This window comes from Enhydra lutris, unplaced genomic scaffold, assembly GCF_002288905.1.
Source record: "Enhydra lutris kenyoni isolate GAN:26980312 unplaced genomic scaffold, ASM228890v2 scaffoldscaffold81, whole genome shotgun sequence".
NCBI lineage: Eukaryota > Metazoa > Chordata > Mammalia > Carnivora > Mustelidae > Enhydra > Enhydra lutris.
The window spans coordinates 2,320,698-2,340,779 of record NW_019154165.1 but is presented as its reverse complement, the minus strand read 5'-3'; the positions used below and the strand labels follow the sequence as shown (position 1 = coordinate 2,340,779).

Here is a 20,082-nt window from a genome sequence, read left to right as displayed (position 1 = left end):
CAGCTCCAGGCCAAACATAGCCTGGGCTTCTGCCTTAAAGGCCTGAAGGGCTCCTCCCTTGTCTTTGAGCTTCCTAATCTGTCTGTATTGGCAAGTTGTGCTGCCTTGCCTTGGCTCATCCCAGCCCCTTCACTCACCACAGCTGTTTGGCCACAATTATAAATCTACATGGCGGCACAGTGCTTGATAGCTTGCAGGGGATTGTAGATCTGTCACCTCATTTGATCTTCAGACATCCCTGTAAGAGAGGCCAGACAGAGATTCTTAAAATCCCCATTTCACAGTTACGGAAATGAGACTTGGGTGGGGGTGAGAGGATTCCGTTCCACTGAGGTCACCTAGCCAGGAAGGGGCGGAGCTGCAAATCACATGACCCACCAGCAGAGATGTGCTCCCTGGCCTCCCAGAACCGGAGAAAGGGATCCGAATTGGGAAAGGAAAGGAGACTGGAAGTCAGAGGTGGGAACACGTTGACTGGTGGCTAAGCAGGCAGCCATTTCTCTCAGTGACGACTCTCTCTGTCCTTATCCTCCCAGCCAGCTGTGGTGCATCTACAGGGCCAAGGGTCAGCAATTCAAGTCAAGAATGGTAAGAGTCAAAGTCGGCTCTCTCCCTAAGAGGAGCTTCTCCTGTCTTTCTTACTCGCAGCCTTCAAAGAATCACCAGCCTAGCTCCTCCGTGGGCCCTTGGAAGTAACCTGGGCGGTTGGGGGGCGGGGCGGGGGGGGGGCGGTGCGCATTCGCTACTCCGTCTGCCCTCTGCTGGCTATCCTGGGTAATTGCTCGCACCTAGACTGGTCGCTACACACAAATTGCATTTAGAATCACTGATGAGGAAGCGGAAAGGGACTTGAGACATCACGGAGCTGGGGAATTCTTGGCAGATGGAGGTGGTATCAGAGTCACCAAGGGGACATGTACAGTTTGATCAACATCTTCACAATACATGCTAGAGAAGGTAAAACCACAGAAAAGTAAATTGTTGTCTGATGGGTCTCCGCAGAAAACAGGTGGAGGAAGCATTTCCCGGGGTTGGGGGAGGGAGGAAGCATGCCAGACTCTCCTGGGAGTATGAGATGCTAGTATCTGTAAGGGAAAACAGGTTTAAGGGGCTTAAGAAAACTGACTTAATGTAATCCCTGCATTTAAAAGATGGGGGCGGGGGGCGCCTGGGCGGCGCAGTGGGTTAAGCCGGTGCCTTCGGCTCAGGTCATGATCTCAGAGTCCTGGGATCGAGCCCCGCATCGGGCTCTCTGCTCAGAAGGGAGCCTGCTTCCTCCTCTCTCTCTGCCTGCCTCTCTGCCTGCTTGTGATCTCTCTGTCAAATAAAAAAATAAAAAATAATAAAATAAAATAAAAGATGGGGAACCAGAGTCCCAATGAGAATGGATAATACCTTAAGAAATCATACTGCTGGGGCACCTGGGTGGCTCAGTGGGTTAAAGCCTCTGCCTTCGCTCAGGTCATGATCCCAGGGTCCTGGGATCAAGCCCCACATCGGGCTCTCTGCTCAGCGGGGAGCCTGCTTCCCTTCCTCTCTGCCTGCCTCTCTGCCTACTTGTGATCTCTGTCTGTCAAGTAAATAAATAAAATCTTAAAAAAATTTTATTAAAAAAATCATACTGCCTTATATTTGGATGGTCCTTTGGAGTTTTCAGCATGCATTCTTTTGTCTTTCTTTTTTAAAGATTATATTTATTTGAGAGAGAGAGAGAGATAGCACAGGAACAGGAAGGAGGGACCGAGGAAGAGGGAGAAGCAGGCTCCCCGCTGAGCAGGTAGCCTGATCCCAGGACCCTGGGATCATGACCCTAGCCAAAGGCAGCCACTTAACTGACTGAGCCACCCAGGCACCCCTTGTCTTTCATTTCCTGTGCTCCTCACAGCAACCCTGTGCTGCAGGTATTAGTTCCTTTTTGCAGAGACAGAAACTGAAGCTCGGAGAAGTTAATTCCTTGGCCCAAGAGTTCAGTTAAGTGTAGGAGCTGGATTCAAAACTATGTCTGTCTGAGTCTTTCCACAGTGCTGGGCTCCTTCAGTGATGTGCGTACACTCCACTGAATGATTAGTTTCATTTTCTCCCCCAAAGAGACATGAACATTCATTAAAGAACAGCACTTCGAAATAATGTCCAGTCCCCAGGGTGCACATAGCCTAAAATGCCTGACCTCCCCCTCCCCCCTGCCCCCGCCCCAGGACCCTTAGGAAGCAGCAAGCCAGCCAGGATGCCAGATGCTTAAGGAGCCTGGAGAGGAAGGGAGGGGCTCCAAGTGCAGAAACAGTGAATGAAGGTTAGGAAACCTGCTGCATGGGGACAGCTCCTAAGAGTCCAGTCTGCCCTGAACCGGCTGTGCTGAGCTGCCCTAATGATCAGGCTTAGCCACAGCCTGGACTGCCACCTGGATGCCTGAAATTTAATCGCCTCCAAAGTAGAAGGAGGAACAGAGCAGTAGCAAAAACCAAAGAGTCCTGCTGGGACCAGGTGCCTTGGGCCCTGGGGCCCTGGATGGGCCATAATCACCATCTGTCCAGGGAGGAGTGAGACAGGCAGGAAATAGATTTGGTCTGGGTGGATGGGTGGCCTCCATGCTCAGTCTATGCCTGAAGCTATGGATTTTGCTCCCACTACCATGCAACAAGACCAGCTCCAACCCTGTGGGCCAATCCCTAATCGTAGTTTATGCTGATCTTAAGTTGCAGTGAAAGCAGAAGGGAGGGAGGAGGGGTGGAAGTACACCAAGCAGAGCAGTCACCTGGAGGGGCTGCACCAGGGCATCTCTTCCTAACTCCTGTCCCACCCACTGTCACCTCAAGGAAGGATGACCACCTATTCCAGAAGGCCAGTTTCCTCACACCTCTGAGAGGCAGGCCTCCTGAGACTAGCGAAAGATGAACATTCACAACATGATTCCTTGGGTGAAGAAGGGAAGGTTTTGAGAGGGAACAGTCCCCTGGGCTTAGACCCTCTCCTCCAGTGGTAGAAGGAGGGAACATCCCTCCTTCTGCAGGATTGAAAGGGAAGCTTTTCCTCCACCTTCCCATACTGGCTCTCATTGTCCAGCAAAGGTGGTAGGAAGAGGGAACCCCTCTTCCCCCAATGGGGTTGGGCTGGCAGATGCTTTACCAGAGGTAACTCAGCTCCCAGATACCCTTGCTGGTTCTAGTGCTGCTGGCTGGTCTATCCCTCACTCTCATAAAGTTTCCCCTCTCCTATGGGGCCTTAGGACGGGTGGCTACTCATTCCAGCTGCCATGAAGTCTGACTCGCCCCTGATCACTAAGGTTCTCCAGGTAGACAGTTCCTTGGGCTGAGTGGTTTCCTGCATGGGGCAGGGAAGACTTCCAGAAGGGAGCGGGCACGAAGGAACTGTAAAAAGGAATCTTTAAAGGAGAAAGTAAAAACCCATGAACCTGAGAGCCAGAGGAGGGATTCAGGAGCTAGGGCTGGAGAAATAGAATGGAATAGTAAGACCTAGCCTGCCACTCAGTGTCTGAATGTTGCCTGCGCAGGCCCCAGAACAACAAAGAAAATAGGGCAGCATGCCTACTCTCTTCTTGCCTTCACCCCTAATTCCAGCTGCAAAGTGTTGGTTAAAGACCCTTCTAGATGGAGCGGTCAGGAAAGGAGGGAGGGAGGCAGACAAGGCCCCCCAGGGGCCTGAGGCAGGCCTGGCAGCTGCTCGACAAACAGAATGCTTTGTCTGCTTCCACACGCTGTTCTGAAAGCAAACAGCTTGGCCTCTGGGGCTGTCCACCTTGCGCTGGGATCTGGGTGGGGGTGGGGAGGGGTGCTGCTCCCTATCTCTTGTTTCTGTTGCCCGGATTCTTCGGACATGTACTGAGTGACTGCCCTTCTCTCATACTGAGATCTTTCAGGTGGAGTGCTCAATGACTGGTCTCGCATCACCATGAACCCCAAGGTGTTTAAGCTACATCCCCGCAGCGGGGAGCTGGAGGTACTGGTGGACGGCACCTACTTCATCTATAGTCAGGTAGAAGTGAGTACGGTCTCAGGCCTAACTCTTCTTATATCCAGAATGCAGATCCGGTACAGGCCACATAGGGGCACTGTGGAGCCAGCCAAGACCTGCTAACTTCCCGCTCTCTAGGGAGACTGGGGTGGGGGCGCTACGCGGGGAGGCAGTTGAAAAGGGGAAAGAGAGAAGGGCCCGTTTTGGTTGGGGTCACCCCCCCAACAGCCGGTTATCCTTGAAAAACTGCAAACGGGCCCCTCCCACACCCCCGCCATCTGATCCCCTCCTGCTGGGCCCCAGGCCCTCGTTGCCCCATTCTACTGCCAAACTCCATCTCTGGGTCAGTATATATCCTCTGAACATACCCCCTTCCCCCCGACAGTGCTAGCTTCACATTAAATAGTGCTCCTGAAGGCTTTCTCTCCACCTCAAAGCCATTTATTTGGGATGGTCTTTCCTTCCTCTTTCTCCCTCTCCTGTCCTCCTTTCTGTGTCTCTGTCCATTCCGTCCTCCATCCTGCCACCGTTCTCCCAGCCCTTGGAGTTCTGTCCTTGCCCTCCCCTGCCCCGCACTGGATCTGCTCCCCAGGTCTGCCCAACCACTCCCGCCCCTGTTGTTTGCCTCAGAACTAGAGGTTAGCTGAGCCCTGATGCTGGGGCTTCTTTGGGGTGGGCAGAGAGTAGGCAGATGGACAGAAGGACTACAGAGCCAACAGAAGGGTCTCTCGGGAGAGTGGCCAGAGAAGATGGGTTAACAAGCATTCGATCAGCCCATCCTGGCATAGAAATACTGCACCTGTATACACTACTCCCTCCTGAAGAGCCTATGGAGGGAACAACCTTTCATAAAGTGATTGAGGATGACCGATAGCCCCCTGGGGGGGGGTGGTCAATCCCCAGGGGGCACATGGGTATAATCCTATAGGCATAGGCCATTTCTTCTAAGCTCCTTTGTGTGTGGGGGAGTGGGGAATCAAAGCTTGGGGTGGGGTTATTTTCCAGGCCCAGAATAGATTGGGAGAGGCCTCAGGCCTTGAATGCCATGAAAACTGGGAAAATCCCCCTTGAAAGCAGGCCAGTGAACATGGGTTGGCACTTCCTTCTGGCCACAAAGTAAAGTCAGGGGCCTAGGTTTTGTCCTTCCAAATTCCTTAGCTCATTTATGGTAGATAGCACTCCATCTCTCCGGATATGTTTCCTTGATCATCAGGGGGCCAAGGGGCACCATAAAAATCCGGGAGAGAAATTCAGCCACAGGGGAGGGTGAGCTGCAAGCTCAAGGCCCTAAAGAGCCAAAGAAACGGCAAGATGTTACCGTGCCCTCTCTCAGGAATCAGCAACTTCCAAGGTCAGCCGCAAATAGTCCTTGGGGCAGGCATGGGAAGTCAATTTGTATCCATTTGTCCATAACACTGATTGATCCCCTACTGTGCGCAGAGCTCTGTTGCCTCTTGCTGGGGCTGAGCAGGGTGGAGGGCAGGGGAGGGGCTGGGGGAGCTACCTGAGTGAGAAAGGCCTGGATCCTACCCTTGACAGAGCTGACAGCTGGCGAGTTTTTGCAAAGAGATTTGCAGCCACCCAAGCCCCACGGAGTGCGGAGAGAGTGGGGTGTATCAGCCCATCATCTTGCCTTTCCTGTTGACCAATGAACACGCCCTCAGGTGGCACTGCCCCCCTTCATGAGGTGTATGGGCCAGCTCCTCCCAGAAGGTCCCGTGGGTCCCGGGCAGGGAAGGGCCCCACCCTCTCCTTTGCCTCTCCCCCAATCCCTTCTCCTTGCCTCTCACCCAGGTCTATTACATCAACTTCACCGACTTCGCCAGCTACGAGGTGGTGGTGGACGAGAAGCCCTTCCTGCAGTGTACCCGCAGCATTGAGACAGGCAAGACCAACTACAACACTTGTTACACCGCGGGGGTCTGCCTCCTCAAAGCCAGGCAGAAGATTGCCGTGAAGATGGTACATGCCGACATCTCCATCAATATGAGCAAGCACACCACTTTCTTTGGGGCCATCAGGCTGGGCGAGGCCCCTGCATCCTAGATTCCCCCCACTTTCTGCCCATGCTCCCGCCCCTGCCCCAGAGCTGGGAACTGGGAGCTGGGACTCCCAGAACCTCTCAGTGCTGCTGTGGAATGAGGTGTGATGGGTGTCACAGCCACAGGCTATTTATTCCCCGGTGACTCCAGGATGATGAGGAGGCCCACTTGACTTTCCAGAATGACCTTGAGTTCACAGGAGGGTTGATGGAGCCCCCGGTTTGTAGGAAGCAGGACCTTCTTCCTTGGCTCCGTGTCAGCTGGCTTATGGCTCTACTCTTCAACCTCAAGGTCGCTTTTGTCAGAGTGATTGTTTCTTGCACTAAGGTGGGGAGTCCAGGGCAGCAGGCAAGAGAAAGCAAAAGTGGACTCCAGACTGTGGGGGCAAGCCTCTGACCCTAAAGGGGCTGCTGTTCCTCTCTTGGGTAGGGCTGGGGGCAAGGGTGGGGCGGGAGGGGAGCAGTAAAGCCTAAGCAGATGGATGGGGAGGGGAAAGGCAGGCACTGGTGGCAGAGACCCAGGGAGAAACCTGCCAAGCCTCAGGGTCCAGGGGAACAGGGCAGGGGGGCTCTTCGCACTCTTCCCACTCAGGCTGTGAGCCAGCTCACAGCAACTTGCTGGGCTTTGGGGGACAGGAGGTTGGCAGGGAATGGCCACACACTGCTGGGCGCCTGCGCAAGAACCTGAAGGCAGACTTGGGGCCACGTGTCTTCCACTTTGTTTACAACCATGTTCCACACTCAGAAAAATCTCTGGGTTCCCTTCCAATTGCCCCCTTTCCCACCCGGACCAGAACTCCTGTCTTGTTTCTCTACAGAGCCTACCTCTGTCTAAGACAGGTGCCTCCCCTGGGACCTGTGCTTATGTGAGTCTGGGACAATCTTCCCATGACCTGGGCGCAAAGAGTCCTTGACGTTTATTAAGTGACACAAATATTCATCTAGTCGAGTTGTGTCTGGGGGCAAAGGGTTGGACTGGGTGACCTCTGGGAATCCCTTCAAATTCAAATACTTAGGCAGCTTCCAGGATAGCCTACAAAAATTCCCAAACCCCAGCCTGCCCCCTAGGCATCAGCAAGGCAGAAATTTTCTACCTGACCCCAAAAGGGCAAAAAGTGGGTTTTTTTCTTCTCAAGGTTGCTGTGACCTAAGTGGCCATGAGCCTAGGTGCTATCCAAAAGGACAGCCACCAATGCCCTGCACACCCACCTTTCCTCACTCTGGCTTCAGAAAGCCATAGCAGAATCACTAGAGATTCCAGGGCCGTTCACCTGAATCCAGGCTCAAGAGAAGCCAGCATCTAGGCATCAGGCAAGGCTCTGCCCTGTAGCCAGGTCCAAAGATCCCTTACCCACCCACCCACCCACCCCCCCCGACCCCAAGTTCCCCACTGGATCACATTGTAGGACCACTCAAGGGCCTGATCTCTTACTGCCGGGGGCCAGCCTGGTTTCTGGATGCTGGGTCTAGCCCAAAACTAGGGAGGGCCAACGTTGTACAGTCTGCTACTTTTGCTCCTGAAACAAATTTCCTTCGGAGGAGAGAAGAGAAGGGGAGAGGAGAGGAGAGGAGAAGGGAGGGGAAGGGAGGGGAGGGGAGAGGTGGGGGGGGGAGGGGAGGGGAGGGGAGAGGAAAGGAAGGGAGGGGAGGGGAGGGAAGGGGAGGGGAGAAGGGACTTATCCTTCAGGCAGCTGAAATCCACCAAGAACTGGTACTCATTTCTCCACTGTACCTTCCCTTTCCAAACAGCCATAATGCTCGCCCCATGGCAGGTCCAGACCAGAGTGGCAGGCTATGAACCAGGCTAAGGATCCTCTCCTTAAAGTCTGGAAAGTACTTTCTCATTATCTCCTTTGAGGATACTATGAATCCCATTGTGTAGACAGGGCCCGGAGAGGTGAAGTGCTTTTCCAGGATCCCCACCAGTTTAGGCCACAGCCCGGGGCTTCAGCCAGATCTGCCTCCAAAGCTATTCCATTATGCAGCATTGTGTTGAACTTGCAGTCTAGAGAGAACCAACAAAAATGGGAATAGGGACCCCAGATCCTTCAGCATCCCAGAGAGAAACCCAGAGGTGCTTGTTTTCATTCCTTGATGGTAATTCCTTGATGTTCTTTTGGTTCCTGGGGACTTTGTGGCAAAAAGAGTAGGACATTTCTTTGGGAAACTGCCATCAGCCTTAGGGCTCTTGTGGTCAGAATTGTCTCGGCACCATGTCGAAGCAGCAGGCCTCCAGTACCCCCAGAACTATACCCCTCATGCTCTTCCACCCACCCATCGAGTACTGGAGCCCCTGCCATGGGCAAGGGCCTCCACTGGTTACCGTACAGACAGGTCACGGGAGCTGGTCCACTTCCCACAGCTACTCAGTGGCTCCTTGGTTCTTCCTAGCATCCCACGGAGGGCTTTGTTCTACCAGGATGTCTCCTGATGGAGGAAAAGCCCCAGAGAGAGGCCTGGCTCTAAAGCCAGATGTGTGTGAGGAGAGGGGAGGAGGAGGCTTCCTAACTGTACCCCTAAAGGACATTCTGACTCCCACTCAGAGGTCCAGATAGGGAGGGGATTATAGGGGCGATAGGCTTTTGCATGGGACCCTGTCTTCATTGTGAACCCTCCAAAGGAACTAGAGGGAAGGAGGCAAGGACAGAAGCAATAGACAGCTGGGGACCCTATTGCAGTGAACTCATCAACAACGTGGTGAAACAATTCACTAGCAAGAGGATGTGGGAATAGATTTACGGTCTGAAATGGCGCTGACGTGAGTTCATCAGAGGGCCGGGGCTAGCACTGGTAATGGGATGAGGACATTTGTGAGCAAGCAGATGGCAGAGGTTTGAAGGAGAATTGTATGGCTGGGGCCTTGGCCAGCTGCTTGGGCTTCAGCGGCCAAGGCCGGCATAAAAGCCAGCCATTGGGGGCTGTTCACCTCCTGGTTCCTTGGGAAATGTCTTTGCCTTCTGGCCCCCCTCATCCATCCTGAGCCAGATTCCTTTCACTGAAGCAGGAAAGGGCTAAGAAGCCTGGAGGCGAGCAGAGGTTGGATCCCTGTGCAAGCACCTATGTTTTCTGTAACTTCCAGTGGATACGAATAGAGTCAGAGAACTTTAGAGCGAGACCCAGAGGCCCAGAGACGGAAGGTCATCTGGCCAAGGTGACCGAGCCCTGACCTGCAGACTCAAAGCCCTGACCTGCAGCCTCTGTCCTGCACCGACCCCTCCCTTCTTCTACCCCCAGACTCAAGACTGGAAGTGCTGGGCCCCCTTCGGGAGCCCGGCCAGGCAGGGGAGAGAGTCCCCTTAGGGGCCATCAGAACTCTTTCCCCCTCCCCCCAGGCATTCTCCCTGCCGTGGTCTCTGTACTGGAAGGCTCTGGACTGGCCCAATACCAGGAAGTCCTAGGCTACCCAGGCTCTCCCTTGGCCTGGCCCGGAGGATCCCCTAGGCCGCAGTGAGCACAAAGAAGGAAGTGGATTGTTTCTTTTAACGCCCTTGGCGGCTCTCTCCAGGGGGACTCGGGGTATGTCATTTCTTGATTCAAAAAACTTCCACCTGGGGTGGGGGGGGGGGGCTTTGTGGTGAGAATGGCCTGGAGAAGGCCCAGTGCTGCTTTGGGGGGTCAGCTTCCAGTGTGAGATACTATGTATATAAACTATATATAATGTATATAAACTGGGATGTAAGTTTGTGTAAATTAATGGTTCATTCTCGGCAAATAAAGCTTTTTTTTTTCTTTCGTCCCCCTGTTCTTGAAATCAACTTAAGTGCTTCCTGTGTGCCAGGGGCCGCTTTGCATGTGCTGCCACAGGTGAGCCTGGGGAAGGGCCAAGGCACCCATTTCAGAGGGGGCAACCAAAGGTTGTTGACGGTTCCTGTCAGAACCTCTCACATCCTCTGTGTGTCCCAGACCACACATGCCCCCATCCCTACCACCTGAGGTCTTTTCCCATCACCGCTTGTCCAGGAAGTTAGAGGTCCTGTGGGAAAGAATCGCTGTCCTGAGGGCAGAGACACAGCGTGGAGCTTCTCTCAGCCTGACACTATGGCATCTGTGACAGACATCTCAGGCCTGAGGCCCTAACAGCATGGAAAGATCCAGCCTCCAGCTCCCCATGAGGTAACCTCCCATTTGGCAGATGAGGAGACCAATGCTCGGGGATTTTCAGTAGCTCACCCAAGGTCACCCAACTGTAGAAAGGTGACTTTAACGTTCAAAGGGCTGCTGACCAGAGCTTACTCTGTACACTTTCTTTTAAGCATCGAGATGCCATGAAATTGAGGACAGAGTCTGCTCAAGGACAGGAAAAGGGCAGAATGAGTGGAGGACCCTAATTTGGGGTAGCTGTCCCATTTCCAGAGGTCAATCACATTCAGTATCATTGGCCTTCCCAGTAGCCTCTGAGGTAAGCAGGGGAGGGAGGGATTCTGGGTTCTGTGTTACAGGTGAAGAAGCTCAGCCTCAGAGATGACAGATTGTCCTGTGTCACATGGCGTGAAGGCAGCGGAGCCTGAATTCCCAAGTGCACAGGCTCCTAAGGCACCCAGTCCTGCAAGAGCCTCGCTGCCAGGAGATGGGGCAGCTTGAGAGCTAGAGAAAAAAGCCATGAACCCAGGGACCCTAGGCCCTTAAAACAGATGAGTTGGACCACAAGCAGTATCAGAAGACAAGCTTTTTATTCTGTCCATTGTTCTCCTCAGTTCTGATGCTGAGCGGCCGTGGGTGAGGCAGACTTCGGGTTACCTCTCAGCTAGGGCTTTCCCTGCCTTTGGGGGCTACTTCCCTGGTAGCCCTGAGGTGAAAGCAGAGAAGAGCTGGAAGGAGGCAAAAGATGAAGGAAGAAGCGGGACCTAGAGAGTGGCCTCCTCATATGGAGGACTTAGCCAGATCAGGAGGAGGAGGCCCACAGGTGACTTCTGTCCTCCTGTTCCACAGATTCGACAGGTGACTTCTGTCCTCCTGTTCCACAGATTCGAAACCTTCCAGCCCAGGCCAAGAAGCTGCTGGGGGTGTCTGTCAAACAATCACCAGTTCCTGGTCCTCTGAGACGCCATACTGGGTCTTATGCTGGTCAAAGAGTTGGCGTAGGGCATCGATGTAGAGTGCATGGTATCTAGCCACAGTCTCCTCGCTCGGATTCTCAATCTTGGGCAGTGGTAGTGGCTTCCCGACTGCCAGAGGAGACAGAGAAGAAGAGAAAAGCATCAGAACTGCTCACTGTTCAGACTGGGCCTCAGCCGGAGCCTCAGCCCTCAAACCCAGGTTCTCCCCGCCCTTCCCCCCACCATACCCCTCATCCCAGTCTACCTCCCTGTCTCTGGACACAGCCAGAGCTAAGGTGAAGCCCCGGAAGTGGATCTGATATCCTAGACATGGCTGCCAGTGGGCGGGCTCACTCACCAACAGTAGTCACAGGCCGGGCGAAGGGCAGTAAGCCCCAGGAGTTCTCCGTGAGGCCGCGCCCATAAAAAGCACAAGGGTAGATGTGTGTCATACGCTGAACCCACTTCTGGAAGAGATTCACCAAGCCCCCAGGGGTGAAAACGTGCTGATTGTAGAGGTCTGTCTCCCCAAAGGCATAGGCAGGGATTAGAGGAACTCTGCGGAGGAAAGGCATATCCTTCGATGGCCAGATGCACTGACTGCTTGCAGTCCCCAGGTCTGCCTCTAGACTTCTCGGCCTGTGACTTAGGGGGGCCGTGGTCCCGACTAAGTGCGAGCGCCCCGCTGTCTACCCCAAGCTTCCCGTGGGGGCAAAATAGCAGCAAGCTAAAGGAAGCAGGTCCCAGACCCTCCTGTGAAGCTACAGGTCTGAAACACTGGAAAAGAAGACCCAAGGGCCATTTGATTTGGCTTTCTTCCCTCTAACCCACACAGCAGTTTGGGTTCTCTCTGACATGAGCTTGTGGCTAGTGGCCTTTTATAGAGGGACCGGCCCAGATGAGAGCCTAGTGTGAGGGAGAAGAGCCAAGGGCTGGCCCTCCAGCCTTTCCTCATAAGCAGAAATGCCTCGAGGACCCAGCCCAGACTCTACTCCCACATAGAGGCTGCTTTCTACCTCCCTTTTTAAGTATCACTTCCTCAAAAATCCCTTACTCGTTCCATCCTGGGCTTTCAGAGCTGTCCTTACCCATGATGAAGGGCCACACGTACAAAGCCAGTCCGTTTCTTCAGGAACAGGGTAGTAGAGCCCGGCAGGCTGTAGCTGCACTCTGCCAGGCCACCAGCCACCACAATCAGCATGTTGCCTTTGCCTTTGTGTGTGAGCAGAAAGTCCATGGACGCTTGACTCACTGAGCAGGCCCCTGGAGGGGAGAGGCAGAAAACACTGAAAGCTCATGAGCCACCTCCCCAACCTCCTAACTTTCCTCCCTACCTCTTCAAAGGAGGGAAGAGCCTCATGTCAGGCAGGTGAGCCTAAGGTAGCTTTCTAAGACTGGAGAGGATCACCAAGTTGGCCTTGCCTCTCTCCCATTCCCCCAACACTTCTCCCTGGGGGAGCCATGTTTCCTTTGGCTTTACATCTTAGGAGTCATCTCACCTGAAGTCATGATATACTCTCTGAGAAACGGCACCCAGAAAAAGGCTCCCAGGGTGAGAATATGAGGAGTGATACCGGGAAAGATCTTGGAGAAGCCTGAGGTATCTGTGGCAAAGTGGCCAAAGCATGAATGGGACAAGACCCCATGAGGGTGGCACGCAAGGATGTAGTTGTGGTTGGGGGAGATATCATGAGTCTTCAAAAGCTGTGGAGGAGAGGGGAGTCAGGAGGGGAATGGCCAAGGAAGGGTACTCCTCTTCCGGCCAGAGCCCAGGCAGGGAAAGTGTGGCCATGTCCGGCCAGGCAGGTGGGTAACACACAGTGATGGGGGGCATCATTCACATGGGGCTCAATGGGAATGATGCCCCCAACCTCCATCCTGGCCCAACTGCTGGCCTGGAGTTGGGGCTGGGCCTGGGACACAAGTTGGGGGTGGGAGGACCTGGGGCTATTCACCTTGAGGGGGAAGTAATCACAGTACTGTTTCCATATGCACCATCTCCTCACACAGTCAATCCGGCGGCCCCCTGAAAACAGAGATAAAGTAGCCATGTTTTTGTTGTTTTTTTTTTTAAGATTTTATTTATTTATTTGACAGAGAGACACAGCGAGAGAGGGAACACAAGCAGGGGGAGTGAGAGAGGGAGAAGCAGGCTTCCCAGCAAGCAGGGAGCCTGATGCAGGGCTCGATCCCAGGACTCTGGGATGATGACCTGAGCTGAAGGCAGACGCTTAACAACTGAGCCACCCAGGTGTCCCAGTAGCCACGTTTTGTCCACCCCCATTGTCTCCCCTCACGCCCTGCTGTCACCTGGCCTTGTAAGCAACAACCGAGGCGAGTGATGTCACATCCGGGCCGATTTAGGACAGGCCCAGCTTGCTACTTTACCCACTGCTTTTCCCCGAACCCACTCCGGGTCTGTTCTAGGCCTTCCCAGCATTTTGAAAAGGCTTCTTCCCTCAGCTTCTCTAACCCAGGGAGCGGAGACAAGCTAAAGGGCCACCTGGGAGTTGACCAGAGCCTCTCAGGACTATAAGAAGAAGAGAGAAGAGAACGTGTGGCCAGTGGCAACACAGCCCCAGAGGGGCCCTTACCTCGCTGGGGTGTCTTCCAGTCAAAAGCCAGCCAACTGAGAAGGAGCACAGTGACGGGCCAGTATGACGTGAACAGCACCAGGTAGATGTTGACAGAGATTACCGTGAAGACTGGAGGGAGCCCAGTCCAGAGTTAATGAATTGTAAACAGTCCTCCCCACTTGCCCTCCCTCCAGGGGCTCTCCACCCCAAGGTTACACACACTCACCCACACTCACCGAACACTCTTGCTTCCTCACCCTAGCACAGGGTCTGCGTGCCCACGTCCCCAGCCCTCCCTCTCCTGTCCATCCTAGGGACCCCTGTTTTGGATCTGGAAGGCAAGGCACTTTCCTCTCCAGCTGTGTCCCATGCTATAAGCCGTCTGCTCCCCAGGATGTGCCCTGGCCCTGCTCTGAGCTGTGTTCAACAGCGGCGAGCCACCAATGGGCCGCTCTGATCTAAGATCTAACCATCAGAGCCTGGGAGTCCAGGAAAGACAGAGTCAGGAACGGTTTTCCCCCGTGCTCACATTTTTCTCTCCAGATCTTCTCTGTGAGGCGTCAGTGGAGGGAATACCAGAGAAAGAGAAGACCCAACTTCCGCCAGGCTGGGAGCGCACCAGTTGGCAAATGAGAAACAAAAGACAACGCAAGCTGGGACCCAATAAGGACCTGGGCTGTGTCAGGCTCCAGTGAGACAGGAGCACTGTAGGGTATAGTAGTTAGGATGGACTTCATGGAGACGAGTCCTAGGGAGCCACACTCAGAAATATGAACGGACTCCATTTTTAAAACAGCTGTGACTAAGACAGCTAGCTGTGAGAGAAAGTGGGTAAAAGCAAAGGCTAGAAAAGACAGGACACACTTCTAACTGAGCGTGGCAGACTGAACACAAGCTATTTTTTTCTTTTTTCTACCTTGACTCCTTGCCAAGTCCTCATGAAAATTATCCTAAGAGTTTGTTGTTGTTTTTTAAAGATTTATTTATTTGACAGAGAGAGAGAGAGGCAGCAAGAGAGGGAACACAAGCAGGGTGAGCGGGAGAGGGAGAAGCAGGCTCTCTGCTGAGCAGGGAGCCTGACACGGGGCTCAATCCCAGGACCCCGGGACCATGACCCAAGCCAAAGGCAGACTCCCAACCAACTGAGCCACCCAGGCACACCCCTAAGAATGTTTTTAAAAGATACAGCTCTGCAGTGAAAAAAAAGAATTCGACAGAGACCAACAACAGTGGACGGGAGATGCCAGCAGGATATTCACATGCTGGAAAGTAGATGAAGGAGGCAGTAACTGACTTCAGACAAAGAAAACTGAAACCTGGTCACCCACCTAGGAAATGGCTATAGGACCAAGCCTGTTTGTGCTGGAGAATCTCGGAAACACTCAGAATCTAGAGCCAGCAGGTGTCACACAAAAGCAGTGTGAGGCACGGGCCTTGACTGAGAGTCTACTGAAGAGGTAGTTAGAGCTCCAGGTCCCCTTCCCTCCCCTACACAGTTGGACAATGGGAAGGACTACTCTCCACAAATGGAACCAAAGAGACTTTAGACTCAGACACTTGTACTCAACACAGACAGCTAAGATGAACTCGGTATGCAGCCAAATTATTAATCAAGCATAAAAGTAGAATCAAGACAATCTCAGACATACAGTCTGAGATGGTTCATCTCCCATGTCTCTTTCTCAGGAAACTACTGGAGGATGCGCTCCTTCAAGATAAGGGAGTCAGCCAAGACAGAGGAAGGCATGGGATCAGAGCAGGGGGCAGGGAAGGAGCCAACGGAGGGAGGAAATGACCAGGTCCAGGGCTAGGGCAAAGCCAGCCAGGTGCCTAGGGCACAAAATGGAAGAAAACACTCCCAGGGGCAAGCAAGTACTGACCCAATACTCGCACAACCTGGAGAGTGAGCACCTTCTTAAATTGTGCACCCGTGATGCCTCAAGGGCCCTGGAGGTGAGAGCTGTGTGTTAAGAAGACCAGTGCTTCGTAACAAGAGGGTGTTGGGTTCCAGTAGCCATATCCTCCAGGAAATAAGCAGTGGGGGAGGACCTATAGATTCCTGATGTGTTCACACAATATGGAGAGATCACTATGTCTGTGGAGGATTCAAAGATGACTTGGTGTAGTTAATGGATATCTGATAGATAACAAAAGAAATTTAGAATGAGGCGACGATGAGTTCCAGGGAAAACAGAAAGTTGTCACAGGCAAGGACATAGGCTCTCAGTACACAGAATGGCTCCACTAGTGATATTCCCAGTCATAGTTAGGCATTGAGCCAAACTATTACAGTCTCGGGAGGATGGAGGAAGAGGAAAGATCTAGCAACAGCAGGTAGAGCCAAATTCTCATCTTCCACATCAGGAAATCAGTGACAACGTCTAAAGTCATCCAGTCAGAAATACCATAGTAATCTGTAGACATCTTAAGCAGTAAAATGTAGGAACCTGGAGATAAATACCAGAAGAAAGATCTAGAAGTGACTGCCTCTAGGGAAGAGATCTAAGGCCCATGGTTTTAGCCTTTTGATTTGCCTTTTGATTTGACTACTGGACTTTGTCAAGAAATAAAGAGAGGAATGGGTCTAGTCCAAAAGAGACCTCCCTGTTTCCCGGAGGCTTTGCTTAACCCAGACAGTGTCGGGGACATCTTGTGAGGCAGCGTGGCCTCAGGTGGAGTGCTTGGGCAGTGAGATGAGTCCCTGATCCACCATTTCCCAAGAGTGTGAGCTCAGACAAGTCGCTGAACTTCACCCCCCACTGGGACTCACACGGCCCCTATCTGCCTTCTCTTCCTCACAGACTTAGTGCAAGGGTCTCTTCTCGAGGCCTTCAGGGTCCAAAGAGATATGAATCCATACACAGGGTGAAGAGCTGGGAAGGCTTCACCCACCCCACGTGAGCTAGCACGGATCGGGGAAGCACTGGAACCTCCGTCTCCTGAGGCCCAGGCCTAGAGCCCTTCTGCCTGCTCCACACCACATCTCTGTATGCCCCACCATTGGACTCTAATGAAGGGTTCCCTGGCACAGTTTTCTCCCTGTACTAATGTTCCTTCCAGCCGCTCTCCTCCTTCAGCCTCCTCTGCCCCCTCACAGCGGGCCCTATGCCCTCTGTCTTGCCTCTTCCATTTCTGTTGCATGTGTCTTCTGATCATCAGGGCATATTAATTCCATTCCAGTTTCTCCAGTTTCCCCTTTCCTCCCCTCCTGTGTGCATCCCTCTTCCTAGACGGATACAGACAACAGCCTCTTCCCAGAACCAGTGCGCTATGCAGAGCAAGAGTGAGCTCTTGAAAACACAAACCCGACATTGTTGCCCTGTGCCAAACCCTATCGTGGCTCCCCATGGCCCTCAGGAGAAAGCCCAAACTCTTTTCCTTAGTTGGCAGTGCCTGGCACAATCATCCCCTGTCTGCTTCTCCAGCATCCTCTTCTCTTTCCCATTCATTTATTCGATACATATCAGGCGTCAGTTCTGGGCCTCTTGCCCCTCACCCCACTTCACCACCCACAGCTCCTTGGATGCTTTACACTCTCCCCATCCTAGCCTTGCCTCGGGTTACCCACGCACTGCCCCGAACACTCGTCCTTCTTCCCCGACTTCCTACGTGCCCTTCAAGAGTCAACTCATTCGGGAGAAAAATGGGCAAAGGTCATGAACGGGCAGTGAACAGAAACTTAAAATGAGACAATTAGGGATTAGAGCACCCTCTGGCTTAGTATGTGCTCCAGGGACATGCCCAGACCCAGCTGCAAGGATTAGCAGTGAACGAGCCAATGCAAGAGGTAGGGAAGAGATCTCACTGGCTGGAATCAGATCCTTGTGGGCTCAACTCCCAGGCCAGCCCCTCGGCTTCCTCAGCTCTGTGATCTTGGACAGACCACTTAATGCCTCGTGCTCCTTAGCACCCTCATCCATACAAATGGAGCTTATTAGCCACACAAGGGGCTTATAACAGCGCCTTACACGAAAACAGGGTACAATTAATGTTAGCTAATATTATTCACACTTATTATGTGTGTGTAGCTATTAGTATATATTATTATGCATAATGATAGCTTCTACCTCATAAGGCTGGCAGGAGGCTACAAGGAAATAATAGGTGTGAAAATACCTGGTACGAAGTAGCAAATACATATGAATTCCTTTCTGCTGGGCTCTTCCAGCTCTGACTGCTAATCATTCCTAGAGTAACACCTCTCTTTCAGCACAGAGGGGTCCTGGTGTCCACTCCAGGCAGGCCTCTGAGCTTCCCATTCCCTGTCCTCTAGCCCACTCTTCCGATTGACTAGCAAGCTCCAGATTCCCAAGGCCTACTTGCGTTCTTCCTTCCCAGTTATCTTACAAGATCATTGATTCACACCCTTGCCTCCTGCTTATCCTCACCTAGATCACCTGACAAACGAGAATTTTTTTCCAGCTTCCCCCCACCCACTCAAACACACACACACACACAGGGCTGCTTTTCTCTAAAACCCAGAACACAATGACCAGTGTATATGTAGTTTCCACAAAGTAATTGTGGTGTAGACAGTAGGGGAAAATGGCTGGATAGATGGATGAACTGTTCCAGGCAATGGGCTCTCAGAGCCTCCGTCCACCACCAGGCAGCTGCTCAAGCACATGAGGTTGTAGCTAAGTCCTTTTCCTTGAGGAACCTCGATGGCACTGCTCCCCATCTTCCCCACACATGCCCTGCGTGCCCCAGTGTAGACCCAGGAGGGCTCACCATACACATTGGCATCAAGGCTCGTTTGCATACACACACACACGCACACGCACTCCCGCATAGGCACACACCCACACATACCCTCTTGTACGACTTAGTCCCCGAGTACTGCGCCCCGGCAAGTCAGGCGAGACGCCGAGGTGATTAGTCACCTGGATTTGTCTGGGACAACCCAGGTTTTGGCATTCAAAACCACGCTCAACCCTAAAACTCCTCAGTCCTGGGCAGACCACACCAGGTGATAACCCTATGGAAGGCTGAAGACTCACTGATGAGAAAGGCACTCAAGGTCCACTGGAAAACAGCAAAAACCTCCAGGGCAATCTTAAGGTCCTTTTTGGAGGGCAAGAGCATCGTGTTCAGGGTTTCAGAGGCTCCAGGTAAGTGCTGCTCCTTTGGCTTCCCAGGCTTTTCATGCTTTGTGCACCAGCCCCCCACTAGTCTCCACCCCCCCACTCCCACCCCTACCCATGACAGCAGGGACACACATCACCTCTGCTTGCCCAGCTCCTTCCAGCTGTCTACCCACGGGCACTTTTACCCATTTGGGCACAGCCTCGGCTGAGATTGTGACACACCCTGGCTCACCTGCGCAGAAAAAGTCAATGAAGCTCTGGTGTGGGAAGTGAGTGGGAGGGGCTTGTGGTTGACCAGGGTCCTCCAGAGCCCGGGTGGACGGGGAGAGAGGCGGGCAGCCAGGAACCCAGTGGTCTGCATTTCTATTTATGAGGCCCAGTTGTGTGTGTGGTCTCTCAAAGACAATGCAATCGCAAAGGAACAAGAGAGGAGGCCAGAGGTCATGCCTAGAAACATGTTCAGTCATTTGGTCAGTCCCAGAGAACTCATTACTCCCCGTGAACAGACATCAGATATAGGTCTACGAGTGTCAGGTAGGTGCTGAATAAATTTTTGTGTGGAATGAATAAATAAATGTGAGCACCTATCAAATTATTCTGTGTACATGGAATTCCAGAAGAGGCAAAAAATAATCTATGGTGAAAAACATCAGAGTAGTGGTTGCCCTGCTAGCAAAATGACTAGGAAGGGGCATGATGGAAATTTTGGGGCTGATGATGATGTTCTCCATCTTGACAGAGCTTTGAGTTACACAGGTCAAAAACTCGTTTGTCAAAGCTCAGTAAGTGTACGCTTAAGATGCATGCATTTCTTTACACGTTCATTTTACCTAAAAAGCAAACAAATATTGAATTCTCCTTAATGCTGAAGTATTTAGGGAGAAAGACTGCCAATGGCTACAATTTACCCTGAGATGCATATAAGATGTATTGATGGATGGACAGAGAAATATGTGGATAGATAGATGTACAATCAATCAAATGTAGCAAAACATTATTTGTACAATCTAGGTGGTGGCTGTTCACTGTGCAATTCTTTCAACTATTCTGTAGGTTTGAAATATTTTTATAATTGAATTTTGCTAAAAAAGGTTCCTCAAGTCAATATTAAAATTTAATTTAGGGGCACCTGGGTGGCTCAGTGAGTTAAGCCTCTGCCTTCAGCTCAGGTCATGATCTCAGGGTCCTGGGATCAAGCCCCACATCAGGCTCTCTGCTCAGCAGGGGGCCTGCCCCCCCCACGCCCACCTCTCTGCCTACTTGTGATCTCTGTCAAATAAATAAATAAAATCTTTTCTTAAAAACTTAATTTAAGGGACATTTGGGAGGCTCAGTCGGTTAGGCATTTGCCTTCGGCTCAGGTCATGATCCCA

General features: G+C 52.5%; 2 protein-coding genes across 4 annotated transcripts in view; one reads left to right on the top strand and one right to left on the bottom strand.

The window, feature by feature from the left end:
• Window positions 1–6,442, top strand: part of LOC111161019 (ectodysplasin A) — a 423,110-nt gene extending 416,668 nt beyond the window's left edge. For 2 of the 3 annotated variants that reach the window (XM_022524460.1, XM_022524459.1), the window contains 3 exons: window positions 537–588; window positions 3,866–3,996; window positions 5,764–6,442. In XM_022524460.1, coding sequence (XP_022380168.1) covers window positions 537–588; window positions 3,866–3,996; window positions 5,764–6,015 — 435 coding nt within the window. In that variant the 3' untranslated portion in view covers window positions 6,016–6,442. The remainder of the gene's footprint in view (window positions 1–536; window positions 589–3,865; window positions 3,997–5,763) is intronic. The other variant, XM_022524461.1, reaches the window with a different exon arrangement.
• Window positions 6,443–11,020: 4,578 nt separating this feature from the next.
• Window positions 11,021–18,707, bottom strand: LOC111161046 (acyl-CoA wax alcohol acyltransferase 2). Its single transcript, XM_022524506.1, has 7 exons — window positions 18,623–18,707; window positions 13,641–13,751; window positions 13,002–13,072; window positions 12,546–12,750; window positions 12,135–12,309; window positions 11,405–11,604; window positions 11,021–11,175 (listed from the first exon to the last, which is right to left on the bottom strand). Exons 1-7 carry the CDS (start codon window positions 18,705–18,707, stop codon window positions 11,021–11,023), a joined length of 1,002 nt encoding a protein of 333 aa, XP_022380214.1.
• Window positions 18,708–20,082: the final 1,375 nt, after the last annotated feature.

Excerpts from the sequence above, each read along its gene's own strand:
- LOC111161046 (XM_022524506.1), bottom strand. The coding sequence starts at position 18,707 with ATGCTCTTGCCCTCCAAAAAGGACCTTAAGATTGCCCTGGAGGTTTTT. Across the intron at positions 13,073-13,640 it reads CTGGAAGACACCCCAGCGAG|GGGGCCGCCGGATTGACTGT; the intron begins GTAAGGGCCCCT and ends CTCTGTTTTCAG. Across the intron at positions 12,310-12,545 it reads AGAGTATATCATGACTTCAG|GGGCCTGCTCAGTGAGTCAA; the intron begins GTGAGATGACTC and ends TCTCCCCTCCAG.